Source organism: Tubulanus polymorphus, chromosome 2, assembly GCF_964204645.1.
Source record: "Tubulanus polymorphus chromosome 2, tnTubPoly1.2, whole genome shotgun sequence".
NCBI classification, from domain to species: domain Eukaryota; kingdom Metazoa; phylum Nemertea; class Palaeonemertea; order Tubulaniformes; family Tubulanidae; genus Tubulanus; species Tubulanus polymorphus.
This window is the reverse complement of record NC_134026.1, coordinates 16,203,611-16,223,343: the sequence shown is the minus strand read 5'-3', so window position 1 is coordinate 16,223,343 and position 19,733 is coordinate 16,203,611. Positions and strand designations below refer to the sequence as shown.

Below are 19,733 nucleotides of genomic sequence, written 5' to 3'. Positions count from 1 at the left end.
CCCTCCTCATCGGGGCTGCACCGTCAATGTCATACATCTACACTTTGGATACCCTAGGACCATTCTCTCATCTGAAAAATTTGTGTTTCGAAATGTGCTTCCTTTCTATCTGGTCAACACGTGGGACAATCAACTTAGAGGACTTCTACATCAACTCTACCAGAGAAAAAACTACAGTCGGACTATTCATACGTAGAAAACGACCAAAAAATATAAAAATGGACAAAATCAGACCCCCTGTTTCGTTCCCGGCAGGTGTGGTTGGTCTGTAAGGGGCACTGACTCGATCAAAACTTGATTAAAAGATTTTGACTTGATCAAAAAATCAAACGAAATTTACCAACCAAATAAACAAATAATAATAATCCCTATTTTAAGATAAAAAAACTTGCATGCCAGTGCATAGTAGGTTTCAGTCCTGACCTCACGCAATACAACACTCGATTTTAAACAAATAAAATCGTTACAATATTTTTCAAATTGACCTATCCGGTCGATTTTTATTTTCATCACAAAAAGAAGGTATTAACCCTAGGCCCGGCTGGCAGCATTTCATTTCTACAATTATAACTGTTGATTTATCATACACGGCCAGGGAATGAGACATATCCACGTTCAAAAAAATATGCATACAATCAACCCTGCTGCCGCAGTTTTTAAATATTTTAAACAGAAAAAGTTTTTGCATTGTAGTCCGAAATGCCACCCAGAACGAGCTTAAGCCTCAATGTGAAGTCCTTAAATATCAAGTAAAACTGGGTATAGTTAAAAAGACTGAATGATATAAATCAAAAAAAGGAATTTATTATATTATCAAGTAGCTTTTAATTTAGCCGGTCTGTCTGCTTCCTCTTCATATTCTATCTCGACTCGAGCTCGTTTTCCTCTACCCAACAGTGACTTTTGTGACTTTTTGCTTCCACTTTTTCTTTTAGTCCAGACCTCTTCACCGGACTCAGAACTTTCATCCGATGAGGATTCTTCACCAGCTAGTTTCACGGTTTCCTACAATAAGACAGATAATCAAACTCAAACAATCATTGAAAATATGAATAATGATGCCTGTTTTCTCAGAAATGCACCCTTTCTGGACTTCATGACGATTGCCAGAGGGTCCTCACTTTGCGGAACTACGGAATATGAGCTACAAATAGGATTTTGCCATACCCGAACGTGCCATCCTGATCGCATATCAAATCCTTCTTAGCATTACAGTCAACAACTGCATCATACACAACGATTTTTATTATTCTCATGTTCACCAATATAATGAACCACGGTAACAATTGTCGGATTATCACTCCCATATCCAGGTAGCAAGGACTACGTAAATACCAGCTTTTAACCACAGACACATAAGGTCAAGAGTTGGGAAAAATTTTTTGCATTACAATAGAGTAAGGTTAGGGTTAGGCTGTACCTACAACTCGATAATCACCGAGTCTCAAAGTCATGTGATTGTCATTGCTGATTGGCTGCAACTATCTGATCGGGTCGTAAAAATAGAATTCGCTGAATCCTTGCGATTCAGCTTACGATCGATCTGTGATCAATTCGTCGTGGTCATATCGAGTAAGTAAACTCATATCGAAACAATCTCCCATGAAAAAAATTGCAGACTCTCATCCCGACGAGATGATCGGATCATAAGTGGACCTGAGCTTAGCTTAAGTCACATCTTTTTTCCGATAGCAAATAGCTGCCACTACAGTGTAGAAGTGTATCAAATAATGAAATATTTTTGGAAATGTCTTACCTCTAATTCAAGATCACTTGCATCAAAATCTTCCTCAGCAATATACTCAATTTCAGCCTGATAGATAATACAAAATGTGAATGATTTCAAACTTAAATATCTAGAAAAATTAGATTTAAATATCGAGCCAAGAAACATCTATGACAGCAAATTTGCAGTCTACTTATACTTGACATAGGATTCGGTACATATCCAAAACTACGTGGTTGGGACAAATACTTAACATGTAGGTGACTTCACCTAACAAGAGGCCCACGGGCCACTACCTTCATGACGCAGTAGAAGAATAATGATTCAGTATTCAAAGTTTTACAGAGAGATTGACATTGTAACGATGTAACAAGTTTTAAAATAGTTAAGATGGTATAGGCTATGTGGCGATAATGTTCATTATCTGTTAATATATCCTTACATGAAAAGACAAGCCCATTTTAGCTACCCAAAAGATCACACTACATGAAAAAATGCATTAAGAATTGGTGTAGGCATCGTGCTGATAAGAAATCCAAGATGGATGGCAACCCTGGTGGCCATACTAGAACTCAATTTTCAATAAGGGTAGACATTTCACCTACCAAAATTCTTACACCTAGTATCATGAAAATGCATCAAGAATTGTGGGCTGCATCGTGCAAACAAGAAATTCAAGATGGCCACCCCAATGGCAGCCATATTTGATCACCAATGACATTTTTTTACAATAGGGGTGGACATCATGGGTGGACCCAATCTTCAAGCTAATTTTTAAAATGATTCATTGCAAATTACAGGCGAATTAGAGAAACGATCGAAATCTAGCAATTTGATTGGGAAAATAGCAGCAGTATGGTTGAAATAAATTGCCCATGGGCAAAGTGTGGTTTACCTTGAAAGCTAGAGGTTGTTTGGAGTAAGAGGCATTGCTTGAAAAATCTTTTTAATTCGTGACTTGAAAGTTCTACAAGTTAATATTGTATTTTATCTTTCTTAAAGAATCATTTTGTAGTCAAATAAGACCAAAGATAAACATTTGTTTATGGTCTACGTCCAAAATTTTGTAAGGTACAGGTAGGCGCAACAGGGAAACTTTTTTATATTTTCAAAAAAATATTTTTCACAATATGAAAACATTCAAATAAAATTCATATGATGTCACATAGAGGGTGTCGACTGCTACGACGATTATTCAGCCTGTTATCATACCAAACGTGCACGCACCAAGAAGCGTTACAGCATCGCCATATATGATGCATGATAGTGTGTTTGTGTGTGCAACAGTCTAATGTTAGCACTCCCTCGCACGTGGAGGGCTTGTGTAGTGAACTTTCGCTTCACTTCAATCTCAGTCAACACAATCACCGGGTATTAAAATGAAACAATACCTATGGCGATATGTGAAATAATTATATTCTCACCAGCAATGAGCATTTAAAATTCGCACAAAGACGACACCTAGTCCAATGAAACGTTCGCCATCAATGTCTTTCCCATAATTATTTTGGTAGCGCCGGAATTCCCTGTATATCCCAAAAACAGCCGATCACATTTGCTCGTAGAGACGACGACCCCCAATCGAGGTCATTGCAATTTTATACGCAAGAGCTAAGAATTTTCTCGCCAAAAACAGTTTTTCTTCGAATTTAAACAAAGTTGACCATGTCATCGACGGATGTTCTCCATGTCTTCAATCGCATCGATTATACGTTGTTTAACCCGAGAACCGATGAAAAAATGCTCACAAAAAAAAACGATTTTACATGGATTGGCTCAGTCAATGCCAACCTCATACTGCTGACAAAGGTAAACCAAAAGTTGATAAACCACCTCCGACTGTCTAATCATTTAAAAGCTTTGCCTCCATATGGAACTATTTCCGCCTTATCACAGGTGAACTCTGCTACTGTGATTCGCCCATTCGACGATAAAAACTTTCCCACGGTCTTAAAGGCATTTTCTAATAATTTAGGGAAATATTCTAAAAAAGCGAAATTTCACACTCTGCATGAATAAAATTAAAGTATTTGTTCGTTTGACAAATCTTCCTCTGAACTCCCACCAACAAGTTGTAAGTGGTGACACGAAAATGACATCATCGACTCACTACCATCTTATAACCTTCATGACAACGTCATGAAGGTAAAAATGGCTGTGTATCAACTTGTAAAATTACCAAACAAGCAAGATGGAAACATAAGATAGATAATCTGGGATGTCCCAAAAATTAACACAAGGTTATGCCTTGTTGAGACGAGAAGATACACAATATCCGTGTAAGAAGATAACAAGAGAAATCCCACAATAAGTTCAGCCAAAACGAGAAACTTAAATAGAAGAGTTATATATATTTGCGCAACGTTTCGGCTAAAGACTATTAGCCATCATCAGGCGTACTGAGTACAGGAGAATATTACAAGATATTTATACAAGACCAAAACAATAGAAGCAGAGTGAGTGATTAAAATATTGAAAGGGGAATAGATTAAAGTAATGACATAACAACTAGAAAACAATGCTAAAATAAGCAAGGCAAACTAGGGGCAATGTAGATTAAAGTAATTAATAAACAAAGACACAAGCTAACGTGATTAAAACGGGAGGACAAGCTGAGGGGTAATCAAATAAAACAAAGAGAAGGAACATGAAAGGCGATAATCAGTGAGTGAGTGGAAACAAGCAAACTATGATAAAGGCAAAACAATGGAGGGAATTAGTATAACGGGGGTACAAGAGAAGCGAGAAATTTGGAGATCAAAATGTTGTGGGGGGAGAAACCGTTATTCAAATTAACACAATTTTCCAAGTTTTCAATAATCAGGGCCGATTCCATAATGTGTCGTTTAATCTTTTCTGAACAGGGGAAAATTATGGAGGCATTTTCAAAATCAAAATTGTGGCTGGTTTCGTATACGTGATTGGCAACACCGCTTTCAGGCTTAAAATTCTTTACATCATTCTTATGTTCACGAATGCGCTTGTGTAAATCGCGTCCGGTTTCGCCGATATATATTTTGTTACAAACTTTACAGGGAATTTTATATAGACCAATGTTCAGGGGTTCAATTTTGGGGGAGTTATGAGTAAGATTACGACTAAGTTTGTTGTTATAAGTAAAAATGAGTTGTTTGTTTAAGAGATGGAGGGGAGTTTTAGATTTTTCCAGAAAAGGAACAAAAGGTACAATAATAGGCTGTTTACGCGCGCGGGTCCCTTGAGAGTGACTGAAATGTGAACGACGGGCTCTCAAGAGAGCTTTATTCAAAATGTCGTCGGGGTAAGCTAATTTATTAAGAGAGGTCTTGATCTGGGTTAGTTCATCATCCAAGAAAAGGGGGTCACAAATCCTTAATGCGCGAAGGAATAAGCTTTGGGCAACACTAAGTTTAATGTTATGAGCGGTGAAGGAGAAATAATGTAGGTATGTTCTAATATTTTAATCACTCACTCTGCTTCTATTGTTTTGATCTTGTAATATTCTCCTGTACTCAGTACGCCTGATGATGGCTAATAGTCTTTAGCCGAAACGTTGCGCAAATATATATAACTCTTCTATTTAAGTTTCTCGTTTTGGCTGAACTTATTGTGGGATTTCTCTTGTTAAGGTTATGCCTTATGTACAGCAAATTTTTTTCGAATTCCCATCCAAACTAATGCAGGTGTATATCAATTTGCAGCATAAAACCACGAAATGTGAACAAAATAGTCCGCTGGAACCCCATGATAATCACCTTAATTTCCAGTAAGGCCTCTTACACGCATTGTAAAAGACTAATTCCTAAACACACCATCCACGCACACGCACAACCGAGCTCGGTATCACATCTCTGTCACGTCAATTTTTCTAACCCCAAAAAGCCCAAGTCCACATATCTAACAATCTCATCTATCTTTCTTTTTAACGGAGCAGAACGCTTTTCCACTGAAGAATTACAAGTCGTAACTTTCTAACGGAGTAGAACAACACTTTTCTACTGAAGAATTACAAGTCGTAACTTTCTAACGGAGTAGAACACTTTTCTACTGAGGAATTACAAAAATTGATAAGTCATGGCTTATCTATTTACATGGCATCAACAATGTTTATAGCGTCCACTGAATAGTTCCAGACTCCAAAGCCTGCAACAGACCCGCAGCTGACGCACCTTTTTTTGTAAGGCAATCAGCTAGTTGTTTATTCGAGTCGATCCAACGCAGCTCTTTCAGCGCACCATTTTCAATAACTTCTTTTATAGCAGCTATATCGATTCTGAGACGTTTCTCAGTGACTGCTTTGTTGGAAACGACTGCTTCACACAGCGATTTACTATCAGTGAGGCATATCACATCAACTAAACCAAACTCCTTTCTGCCAAACATAAGCTCAGTGTACATCAAGCATAAAGGTAAGGCGGCATTAACCGCATCCGCTAAAGCTAATGTCTCACCCGCAAGGGTACTTCGCACAACCCTACTGACCTTCTTTGAGCTCCAACATATTGGTGACATATTTCCATCCTCACCAACGAAACAAATAAAATAGCCACCTTGAGTACCGCCATCAGATAAATTCCCTAATGATGCATCACAATAAACCAACATTCTAGGATTCTTCAGATACTGAAATTGTATACTGACATTTTCAGCTTTAGCTCTTTTAATCACTTTATTCAACGCCAAAATAAATCCAACTTTTCCTTTCTTTATTGAGGATGCAAGCTGGCAGACATCGAATATTAAATCTGGTCTTGTTTGACGGCCAAGCCACAGAAGCTGACCTACTTTTTTTCTCATCGCTGTCTTCTCATTTTCAGTAAGACAATCACTTTGGTTTTGTGCCCGGACACTACTAATTTTTACGAATTCTAAATTTTGCTTATAGAAATCCTGATCGAGAGTCGTGACATCTTGCGATATGTTTAGATGCATACCAACATATCTGAAAGCCTGTACATCTTCCCTTCCAACGATAAATTTCTCTCGAATCTTGCAGATAACAGTTTTTTCAAATGATTCATCACCTCCCCACAGAAAATCATCAACATGACATAATAGTATGCCAGTAAGTAGACCATTCTCATCAAGCCAGTAGAAAACAGCTGGGTCATATTGACATATCCTTGCTCCCATACCAGACAAGGTGGATTTTACCTTCTTGTACCAACACAGAGAAGCATCACTAGAGACCATAAACGCATTTTTTTAACTGCCATAGATAACCATTTTCACAGGCTTCTTTAGGGGGTACCAAAAAGACTTGTCTGTCAAAGTTGTCTCCGTGGAGAAAAGCACTTTTAATGTCCATTGACTTGGGCAGCCATTTTTTTTAGCAAGGATAGTTAGCACTATTTTCTGCGACTCACTGGAACATGTAGGTGAATCTCTTTCAGCAGACAGTTCTTTTTCTTCGAACCCTCTCGCTACCAGTCTAGCTTTAGGTACCAGAACACCCTCTTTTTCTTTCATATTACAGATCCATCTGGTAGATACGGCACGCTGACCACTATCTCTGACTCTTTTGTACACTCCATGGTCTTTCCAGCTTTTTAGCTCTGCTTCTTTAGCTTGGTCAAAAATCCCAAATTGCGCTACTAATACATCGGCATCGCCAATCGTTGGTTCGAGAACTTGAAGATTATCTAACTGATTTATATCCACTGAACTCTGATATCTCTCGCCATCTGAATTTACTGTTGCAATATTGTACCAGTCTTTATATTGTCCAGTTTTCTTTCCAGCTCTGCCTATGATGGTCCCTACCTGTGTGTTTCGATTTACTTCAAATTTAATCTGCTGACCCTTTTTTAAGGTTGGCTTCTCATTATCAACCACTCCCTGATTCAAAGCGTCATCAGAACTGTTCACATTTCCGACCGTGTTGGGCAAAGTCTGGTTCTCAGATAACATATTATCAACAACTATTTCTTCAAGTCGCGCCGCAGTCCCAGTAGATGCGCTGTCAACTTTCTCGTTATCACTGGAATCCTGTTCGTTGTTGATTTTCTCGTCATCACTGCCATTTTTTGACTGTACAACTGCCAGTTCGGTTTCATTTCTTACGGCAAACTTATCTTGTTGTTGATAAGCAGGTCCTTGAGCAGGTCCTTTCCATGTTGACTGGTCGGGCCTTTTATAGAACACCTTGTCACCACTTCTATAAATTTCATCATTGTGAGTTCGAACCTGTTTTCGAAGGGCCCTTCTTATCTTCTCAGATGTGTTTTGCAATACCATTAGCTGTGGTACTTCCTTCTAATGCAGGCAGTTTGTCACATAAGACTGATGGTAAGTTGGGATTACGGCCGAAAACTAGTTGATGTGCACTATACCCATGAATATTACTGAGTGTATTCTTCGCCATTAGAGCCCAAGCTAAAGCTGTCTCCCAGTCACAATCTCTATTGTCCTTGATTTTTGTAACAATTTCAGTTAGTGTCCTATTGTGCCTTTCACAAATTCCGTTACTCCACGGACTATACGCTGCCGTAGTCAATATTTCGATGCCAAACTGTCCTCCCATTTCAATCATTTCTTCATTCATAAACTCACCACCATTGTCACTGAACAATCTTTTTGGTGGGCCGAAAACGCTAATCCAGTGCTTAATGAATTCATCCATAACATCATGCGCTCTTTTAGACTTTAAAATAGCACCCGCACTGTATCGCGTGTAGAGATCAATGATATGAAGATACCATAATGATTCTCCTAACTGATGTAGATCTACTGCAACTGTCTCATTCCAATCTGAGGCCATGGGTAGCGAGACAGTTGGACAACTTAATGTTCTCTTGTACTTTTCACATAAATGACACTGAGTAACGACTCTTTCTAGAGCTTGACGAGTTTCTGCATCACTGATTCCTGCTTTCTCTAGAAGATTTTTCAACTTTTCTAAAGAAGCATGTCCAAATTGACGATGGAGTTTTAACATAGCCCTCTCTTTACTCTTCACATCGTCAGGAGTCTGAAGGATCAATACCGCTTCACTACAAAAATCATCGTTATAATATCTATCACTACAGATATTAACACAGTAATGTCCCATAGAAGTTTGCTCCAATTTGATATTCCTCCCGAACATATGGACTTCATCATTACCTACATTTATTATGGCATCTGCTTTTTTTAATGACGCTTTGCTAAGGAGCAGAGGAAGATCTACATCAACGACGTCTGTAGATAAACGGCACGTATGACCATCAAAGTTTGCAGGTATAACATTCTCAGACGAAAGTACTTTCCTACCGTCACCAAAACGGAAAAACCTGTTAGAAGATGTGACGACAATCTTATCCCTTTCGGAAGGTGATAATGAGTCAACATAATCATGGAGCCACTTCTTACCGCACACAGTTCTAGTACATCCAGTATCAATAACAGCGGCACCCAGAGCCTCTGTCATGAAAATTGTGTTGTCTTGTCCAGAGCTCTTCGCGAAAAGGACAACCTCATCAGAAACCTCTTCATGTTGCATAGCATGCACTTCATCTGCCTTATGCGGACAGTTCTTAGCCCAGGGAAAAGTACTGCCACAAACAGCACATCTAGTTCTCCGTCCAGATCTATCTATGGGATTCGTGCCCCTCGGCACATTCGTGCGAGTTACACTAGAGCGTCTAGTCTGAAAGCCTGCACGGCCCCGTGAGCCAAATCCAGATCTATGTTGAGCACCACGATTTTCCTGATTTGCATACAATGTATCATGTTCTTCACCTTTGAACTTCACATCAGTACCATAACGTTGAAATTCATCATAATTGTCATCAGTAGACTGTTTGACTTTTGCCTCTCCAAATATCCGCTTGAGAGCAGATTTTATACTTGCTAATGTGAGGGTAGGTGAAGCTGTGAGAGCAAGCTGCTTCTCTTTTTGTTGTAATCCAGCTCCATCCAAGATTTTAAATGCCAACACAGCTTCCGGTAACTGCATGTTGCGTTTAACACACCGGTTGTTGAGCCTTTAAAATTCGATTATATAATCATTAATTGACATACCTTCAGTCCGTTTAAATTTCTCAAAAGCTGTGTATATTGAGTATGCAATATCCGTGTCATCAGTCTTAAAAACACTATCCAATTTTGTAAGCAAAGATTTCATTCCATCGTCAGCATTCAACGATGCCGTTGATAGCTCAAGAGCAGCAGCCCTCGCTTGTCCTCGTAATGTCAACGTCACTGCTAAAGCCTGCTTTTTGACATCTAAATCCGTAACTAGTTTCCATATCTCAATCTCATCTTTCCACGATTGGTAATCTGTCGCTTTATCCAACAGCGGCGGATTTTTACACGCATTGTAAAAGACTAATTCCTAAACACGCCATCCACGCACACGCGCAACCGAGCTCGGTATCACATCGCTGTCACGTCAATTTTTCTAACCCCAAAAAGCCCAAGTCCACATATCTAACACCCCAAGTGGCATAAAAACTGCATCTTCACTATCAGAAGTATGAAAACATACGTAAAGCTGGCTGTCATCAGCAAAAAAGGAATTGCAGATCCCATACTAGCAAATGATTCATATAGACAGAAAACAACAAGGGCCATAAGACAGAGCCAGTTTGCAGACCAGTAGGACAAGACATTTTGCCGTATGTAAATAACATTAAGACGTATGTAAACAAATTGAGCCCTATTTTCTAAATACAAGTAAAATCAATTAATGGGGGATCCTTCCAAACCTATACCATCATGCAGTCGATTTATCAATACATCGTGGACTGTATTGAATGCTGCCGATAAATCTAGCACTATTCCAATGCACACTCGCATTATACACAGGTACTCTGTCCATGATACTAATAGGTATACTTTTTACAGGCTTATGCTTACCTAATACTCTTTTCAATTTTAAATTAATTAGCACTGCAATATGTGTGTCAACTCTGCCAAACACAATTTCAATATAAACACTCAATTCAATGATTGGCAGTCAAAAGTACTGTACCGTACTGAGTTACCTGCATTCCATCCGATTTGAGAAAAAGCTATTTTTACCAGACTTTGCACAATTGTCGATGACATTTTCTGTAGTTCAAATAAAAATATTGTTCCCAAAAACTAAATCAACTAAAGATTTCCCACAAATCGATCTTGAAATACAATTTTAAATCTTGAAATATAATAGGGAAGTAAAACCGTTGACAATACCGCTGGTTCACGTGAACACCTGCTGATTTCTGACGCTAAGCCAATCATAGAGGAGTCTTTGCTTTCTGATTGGCCTTTAAGAACCGATATTTTTGCGTTCAGATTTTCGCGAAAAAGCTCATATAGATTTTAACGAGGCCTTTTTTGAAAATTCAGCTCCCTTGGATTTGGAGAATGGATAATGCTCTAATGAATGATTTGTATGAATATATGCTCATATGCTCAGTTGCACAGTCAAAGAGCCTTTCCTCTGGAAACCATGTCATAAAATCGCTCCATTTGTATAGTACATGTAATATGAAAATGTCACATCAACATGAAACACCCCACCCATGACGATGATGTGTCCTACAAAATACCTCCAACGAATTTATGTAGTTATCTAGATATAGCAAACCCTAACCCCATATTCACCCATATGGACAGTTGATAGAAAATACATGCATGATACCCCAATCCAACATAAGTAAAACTGATACAACAACTAGGGGTCCAGGGACACCATGCCCACTTGGGAAGTGGTTTCAAATGCTCAACAATCTAACAATTTCAATATTCAACGCCCGCCCTGGTGACCATTTACAAAAACCAACGACCTTGAAACTCACCACAATCATAGAACATGTCAGCAGCTACGATTTTGTAATTGATTGTGATGACAAAATATGCCTCGTTACCAATTTAATATGGCAATACTAAGTCATTCTACTATTCAACGCCCCCTGGTGACTTTATTCAAAACCAAATGACCTCGAAACTCACCACAATCATAGAACATGTCATGAACTACAACTTTGCAATTGATCATGGTAACAAAATATGCCTAGGTACCAATATAATAAGGAAATACTAAGTTATTCTACTATTCAACGCCCCCTGGTAACCATATAGAAAAACTAATGTCCTTAAAACTCGCAACAATCATAGATGATGTCATGAGCTACAACTTTGCAATTGATTGTGGTTACAAAATATGCATAGGTACGAATATAATAAAGGAATGCTAAGATATTGTATTATTCAACACCCCCTGGTGACCATATAGAAAAACTAATGTCCTTAAAACTCACCATTATCATAGAACACGTTATGAGCTACAACTTTCTAATTGATTGTGGTATCAAAATACGCTTAGGTATCAATATAATGTGGAAAAACTTTTTCCCACTTACGAATGAGTACTGGTGACAAAAAGATGGCCGCCAATTGCGTCATAATTGGCTGATGAAAAATACCTGTCTCAGGTATAAAACATCCCTTTCCAAAGAATACCCATCACAAATTGCAATGAGAAATGGCAAACCAGTAGGAAGCTACAGGACTCAGAATTCGGGCCAAAATTAACATTTTTGGGCACTAAAAAGGTCATAGGACAGCCATCGTGAGTCCGACCGACCCAATTTTTGTTATGTTAATGGGCCCTGGGGGATTCACATATATCCGAAAGATCAAGCTAATTGATCAAAGCATCTTCAAAATTTCCCTCACAAAGTTCAAAAATGTGTAAAAAGTGCTGATTTTGGCGAACAACAATGGCTGCTAGTCGGCCATCTTGATTCTGACAGGGCCAGTTTTTGGGCTGAAGATGTGTCTAGGGTAGATACATCTGTAACCCAAATATCAAGATGTTACCTTGAAGCGTCTTCAAAACTTCCCAAAATAACTGGATTCCGTCTACGGACGGACGGACGGACGAAAAGTGAACGCAATAACCCGCTGGGACTTAAGTCCCAAGTGGGCTAAAAATCACATTTTCGCATTGCCTGAATGAAAATTCCCCCTGCAGAAAGGTTTCTCCACAATCATATTTGTCTAGAGTGATGCCATACAAAATGACCTTGTGTACTGAATTGCCCAGATGATAATTCTCCAAAAACACTAATGGACACATTCATACAACATACTGGGCCCCACCTAAAGCGCAATCAGAGCAAGGGTGGACATTCTGAAGTCAATAATCCAGATATTCATGGTTTTGTCAGTCTTCACAATAATCATATACAAAGATGCATTAGTTATAATAAACAATGATGATGTTTCAAGTTAAATGAACAATCAATTTAGAATAAATTGCCCATGGGCAAAGTGTGGTTTACCTTGAAAGCTTGAGGTTGTTTGGAGTAAGGGCATTGCTTGGAAAAACTTTTTACTTTGTGACTTCAAAGTTCTAGAAGTTTATATTGTATTTTATCTTTCTTAAAGAATTATTTTGTATTCAAAGATAAGACCAAAGATAAACATTTGTTTTTGGTCTACATCCAAAATTTTGTAGGGTACAGGTAGGCACGGCAGGGAAACTACTTTATATTTTCAAAAAATATTTTTCACAATATGATAAAATATTCAAATAAAATTCATATGATGTCACATATCAGAGGGTGGCTGAATATTGAGTCTTGGAAACGGAACCTCTTCCAATGTATGGCCGTGGAAGCTAAAACACCGGGGCGTAGTATTAGATCGTTTTAAATCCTGGAATTTACCACTACAATATTCAGACCTCGACCTATACAGTTTGCTGCTTAGAATTTTCAGGTCACAAGAAATTACAATTTATTACAAATTCTATCAAACAGAAAACACAGCACTCATCTTCTGCTACGACGATTATTCAGCCTGTTATCATACCAAACGTGCAGGCGCCAAGTAGCGTTACAGCATCACCATATAGTTAGCAGTCTGTATGAGCGTGTGTTTGTGTGTGCAACAGTCTAATGTTTAGCACTCCCGATCCCCGCACACGTGGAGGCCTTGTGTAGTGAACGTTCGCCTCACTTCAATCTCAGTCAACACAATCACCAGGTATTAAAATGAAACATTACCTATGGCGATATGTGAAATGATTATATTCTCACCAGCAATGAGCATTTAAAATTTGCAAAACGTTCGCCATTAATGGCTTTCCCATAGCCTAATTATTCTAGTAGCGCCGGAATTCCCTTTATATCCCCAAAACAGCACATCACATTCGCTCGTAGAGACGACGCCCCCCATTGAGGTCATTGCAATTTTATACGCAAGAGCTAAGAATTTTTCCGCCAAAAACAGTTTTTCGTTGAATTGAAACAAAGTTGACTATGTCATCGACGGAGCTTCATCATGTCTTCAATCGCATCGATTATACGTCGTTTAACCCGAGAACCAATAAAAAAATGCTAACATAAAAAAACGGCCCCAATTTTACATGAATTGGCTCAGTGCCAACCTCATACTGCTGACAAAGGTAAACCAAAATTAAAGGCATGCCGGGATAATACACGCAACTGCTGTGGTCACAAGTATCAAGGAAGGTAGGAAAAAACAAGATTAATGAGGGGCATATGCCACTCAACTTTTGGTTCTGCCTCTTAGTTCTGATAAGTTTTCAGAAAGATATTAGGTGTGCGAGCATAGGGACGCTGATGTAAGTCAAAAGGACACACAAACCTCCTCATCCTCTTCCTGAAGATCCTCTACCTCTCCAAGTTCTGCTTCACTTTCAGAATCAAGCTCTTCCTCCTGGATGGCTTTGTCAAATGCAGTTTGTGGAAAGTTGTAAATGTCCTCATACTATAATCAAACAACATATATGCATTAACTAGATATCAACACGATACTGACATCCAAATTCAAGATTAAATCCATTGAAACCAGAGTGAATAATTGGCCACCAGTTAAAAATCAGGAAAGTTAAGTAACTGAAAAACAGATGTGTGATAGACACACACATCGACAGACAGACAGACATACCAAGAATAAGTGTATAGAAATAAACTTTGAATTGCCCTTCACAAAATGAATGGGCATGTGTCCCTGGAGGTTATATACCATTTTGTACTGAAATTGTTTGAAATTTTGTAGTTAAGATGTTTTCGATAAAGATAATAAGCAAACCGAACATTTCTTGGTTTGTTGTCCACTTAACCTCCTATGGATCGAAACTCCCTCCCTCGTCTCATTAAAGTATTATTCAGTGAATAATTTTTGGCTTAAAAGAGAAAAACCTCCTGCCCTCGTCACCTTGGAGATTATGAAAATATGAGTTTATTTCTACTTTTTTATTTCAACCCATTTGCGTTCAGGCTCGTTGTATAACTCCTCAAGCTGCCCCCTGACACTTTTTTCGTATGCTGCACAAAAACGGATATAGTGGAACGAACCAAATAGCTTATGATACGGGCAACCATAATGCAGATGCGTCTAGGTGAATTTGAAACAACTGGATAAGCACAAGCATATTTTCCTACATAACATCATTGGTCTTACCGTTCCTTGCTTTAATCGCTCCAATAACTCTTTTTCAATTGCTGTCTCTAATTGTGCAGCTACTAAGGCCTTTTGCTAAAACACAAAATAAGTACAATCCGAAATGACAAAAATAGCTTGATATAAAATTGAAGAAATACTACAACATCCACAAAAAGAACATACTTCTCTTCGCCTTTCACGACGTTCAATCTTTGTTTGTAAAGGCACTAATTTCCTTCTGTAAAAAATAAAATTGCTTTCTAACTGAAAAGTAATTACATGAGGCACACACACTTTTAAGGGAACAAAATTCATATAGGGTATCGGCTTAAGAGCAGTTAATGACATCATAAGAGTTCAATCTAGGCTGGAAACTGAATTATCAGGTTTAGAGAAGATATTTCATCCTTAACCTCATTTGTACACAAAAAGATAACTAAAATCCCAGTCTATGACAATCTTGATACATCCGCTTCAATGTAATTCATTACACGCTACAGTGATATTTTAAAAATAACACAGACGAATACTGCATGAACGAATATTGCAATAATAATCCAGATCAATTCATTTTTCACATATTCTATCATTATCTACAGTCGAACCTCGTTAGTACAATTTGGCTTATAACGAAAACCACAGTGACAAGATGAATTTAGGAATTCCTGGCTTTTCTTAAGAGCATTGTCCTATAAAAATGTTTGCTCAGTATGAACACATAATCTAAAACTCCTGTTGATACGGTGTAAAAATTTTTTGACGCCTTCTAAAACGTTACCATTATGAAACCTAAACAATGATATCTATTCAGCATCATTTTACGAACGACAACCGTAAATCGATGTGCAAAAACGTCACAGGTCTATGTGTACATATACAAGGTATTTGGCAAAATATTATTGACAAAGATGTAGAATGTCTTCCTGTGATTATATAATGAGCTCTATTTGAACGTCGAAATGTTATATTACATTGAATATCATAAGAAGACGTGTTGTAATAGAAAAGGATGTATGATTATATCAGAAGCGGCAGGCATAAATAGAAATAATAAGTAATTCGGATTATTCGGTCAAAATGGCGGATGTATACACGATTTGGAAGTCTGATATAAAAGTAAGACCCTGACATGGGGATGCTGCTGGAATGACGAAGCTATCTACGATCTGAGTAGGGCCGGCTTGAATTTCATTGGCGGCTACTAGCGGTCAATATAAAAATGTGTAAACATATAATTTCAATATCCAAATGTTTTAGAAAATATGTTCGATATTAGGGGTATGCAGGTTTCATGAGAATAGCAATTTATAATAGCAAAGCTGTCGCATACAGCTCCGCGTCCTCTGATGGCATGTGTATTAGGTGACAATTCAATTCAATTCTTTATTGATCCTTATTACATATAAAATTCCCAACTTCAATAAAAGTACAAATTACAACATACAAGACATATGCGTAATTCATACAGAATAACATAAACAAGTTATTCTAAATGACAATGTCTACTTCAACCCAGACTCAAGAGGATATCGAGTGACAGCCAAACCGGGACCGGGCCAGCTGGTCATAGGCCACACGATAGCTCCAAAGTCATGATGAAGCAGACATCAGAAGGGGGCTCTTTCCTCAACCATGGAGGCAATGAAGTTGCAGACCAGCTTAGAGGCAAAAGTGAATGAAGTCGGTCCTACAGTTGACAAGACCCTGTATCATTTACCCAATCGCCAAATCTCATCATTTCCCAAATTTTTTAAAACTTCGATTTCAAATTTGCAATTCCATATTAGCTTATCCCAAAAATTCTACATTTTTTTGCTGGCGTCAAATAATTCATCAAAATCTATTTTCTTGTTATCAATCTCCATTCATTTCAATAGTAAATAAACATACTTAGTACGATAGTCCTTAATGAGAATTCCCACTTCTTCAAAAAGTTAACAGAGACAAATCCGTCTTGTCGATGATTTAGATGAAGATTTTCATTCCAGAATTCTGAAAGGGGCAGGAAGCTTATCTAAAGTCAGAGCGTTTCTGCCTCTTCATTGCTTAGATATATCTCTTACAAATGGGTGGAGGTAAAAATCGCCTGGGTAAAAATCCCCTAGACAAAAATCCCCAAATCTTCAAAGTCAGGGCTGAAAGTGGTAAATACAGAAAATACAACAATTTTTATGTCTATGTTGTGTCTATACCGTGCGCAACTACATAGAAATTTTCTGAAAAAAACACCTCTTAGATGAATTAGGCTGGACAATTTGGAAAATAAGAACTAATAATACACATGAGGAATCTTTTCATTTTTCATTGAACCAGGGATATAAGAACAAAATAAAACTTATGAATAACTAGGGGTCCAGGTACACCATGCCCACTTGGAAAGTGGTTTTAAATGCTCAACAATCTTTGATTTCGATATTCGAAGCCCCCTGGAAACCCTATACAAAAACCAATGACCTTGAAACTCACTACATTCATAGAACATGTCTGCAGCTACAATTTTGCAATTGGTTGTGATAACAGTATATGCCTCCGTACCAATAAAATATGAAAATACTAAGTTATTCTACTATTCAACACCCCCTGGTGACATATAGAATAACTTATGACCTTGAAACTCACCACAATCATAGACGATGTCATGAGCTACAACTTTGCAATTGATTGTGGTAACAAAATATGCATACCGGTAGGTATGAATATAATATAGAAATACTAAGTTATTGTATTATTCAACGCCCCCTGGTGGTCATATACAAAAACCAATTACCTTGAAACTCACCAAAATCATAGAACATGTTATGAGCTACACCTTTGCAATCGTGGTAACAAAATATGCTTAGGTATCAATATAATGTGGAAAAATTTTTTTCCACCTATAAAAGTGATAATTGGCTGATCAAATATACCTGTCTCATCTATTAAAGATCCCTTTTCATAGAATAGCCACCAGAAATTTCGATGAAAAATAGCAAACCAGTAGGAAGCTACAGGACCCAGAATTCGGGGCAAAATTGACCTTTTTGGGCACAAAAAAGGTCACAGGACGGTCATCTTGTGTCCGATCGACCCAATTTTTCTTCTGCTGATGGGCCTTTGGGCCTTTGATACAAATAGGCTACATATGAAAGACCAAGATAATTGATCAAAGCATCTTCAAAATTTCCCTCGAAAACTTGAAATATGTGTAGAAAGTGCTGATTTTGGCGAACAACAATGGCTGCCAGTCGGCCGTCTTGAAACTGACAGGGCCAGTTTTTGGGCTGAGGATGCGTCTAGGGTATATACATGTGTAACCCAAATATAAAGATATTACATTGAAGCGTCTTCAAACCTTCCCAAAATAACTGGATTCCTTCTACGGACGAATTGACGGATGGACAGACGAACGATGGACGAAAAGTGAACGCAATAGCACGCTGAGACTAAAGTCCCAAGTGGGCTAAAAATATGGAATTTATCTCTGATGTCCAGGAAAATAGTAACTAGGGGTCCAGGGATACCATGCCCCAGTGGTTTCAAATGCTCAACAATCTAACAATTTCAAAATTCAACGCCCGTCCTGGTGACCATATACAAAAACCAATGACCTTGAAACCCACCAAAATCATAGAACATGTCAGCAGCTACGATTTTGTAATTCATTGTGATAACAAAATATGCCTCGTTACCATTTTAATATGGAAATACTAAGTTACTTCACTATTCCACGCCCCCTGGTGACCATATGCAAACCCAAAGACCTTGAAACTCACAACAATCATACAAAATGTCATGAACTACAACTTTGCAATTGTTCATGGTTACAAAATATGCCTAGGTACCAATCTAATAAGGGCAATACTAAGTTATTCTACTATTCAACACCCCTGGTGACCCTATAGAATAACTTATGTCCTTAAAACTCACCACAATCATAGACGATGTCATGAGCTACAACTTTGCAATTGATTGTGGTAACAAAATATGCATAGATACAAATATAATGTAGAAATACAAAGTTATTGTATTATTCAACGCCCCCTGGTGGCCAAATACAAGAACCAATTACCTTGAAACTCACCAATATCATAGAAAACGTTATTGGCTACAACTTTCCAATTGATTGTAGTAACACAATATGCTTAGGTATCACTGTAATGTGGAAAAACTTTTTCCCAACTACGAATGAGTACTGATGACACCAAGATTGCGTCATAATTGGCTAATCAATAATAACTGTCTCAGGTATTATACCCGAGACATGTTTTATACCATATAAAACATCCCTTTCCAAAGAATACCCATCACAAATTACAATGAGAAATGGCAAACCAGTAGGAAGCTACAGGACCCAAATTGACATTTTTGGGCACTAAAAGGTCATAGGACGGCCATCTTGGGTCCGATCGACCCAATTTTTCTTATGCTGATGGGCCCTTGGCGGATTCAAATATTACGAAAGATCAAGGTAATTGATAAAAGCGTCTTCAAATTTCCCTCAAAAAACTTCAAATATGTGTAAAAAGTGCTGATTTTGGCAAACAAAAATGGCTGCCAGTCGGTCATCTTGATTCTGACAGGGCCAGTTTTCGGGCTGAAGATGTGTCTAAGGTAGATACATGTATAACCCACATATCAAGACATTACATTTAAGTGTCTTAAAAAC

The 19,733-nt window shown here is 38.0% G+C and overlaps 1 protein-coding gene across 1 annotated transcript in view; it reads right to left on the bottom strand.

Moving 5' to 3' along the window:
* Positions 1-512: 512 nt before the first annotated feature.
* The window catches only part of LOC141899448 (protein MAK16 homolog), a 30,129-nt gene continuing 10,908 nt past the window's right edge, over positions 513-19,733 (bottom strand). The window contains exons 6-10 of the mRNA XM_074785758.1: positions 15,272-15,326; positions 15,107-15,181; positions 14,288-14,410; positions 1,757-1,813; positions 513-1,005 (exon numbers count right to left, since the gene is read on the bottom strand). Coding sequence (XP_074641859.1) covers positions 814-1,005; positions 1,757-1,813; positions 14,288-14,410; positions 15,107-15,181; positions 15,272-15,326 — 502 coding nt within the window. The 3' untranslated portion in view covers positions 513-813. The remainder of the gene's footprint in view (positions 1,006-1,756; positions 1,814-14,287; positions 14,411-15,106; positions 15,182-15,271; positions 15,327-19,733) is intronic.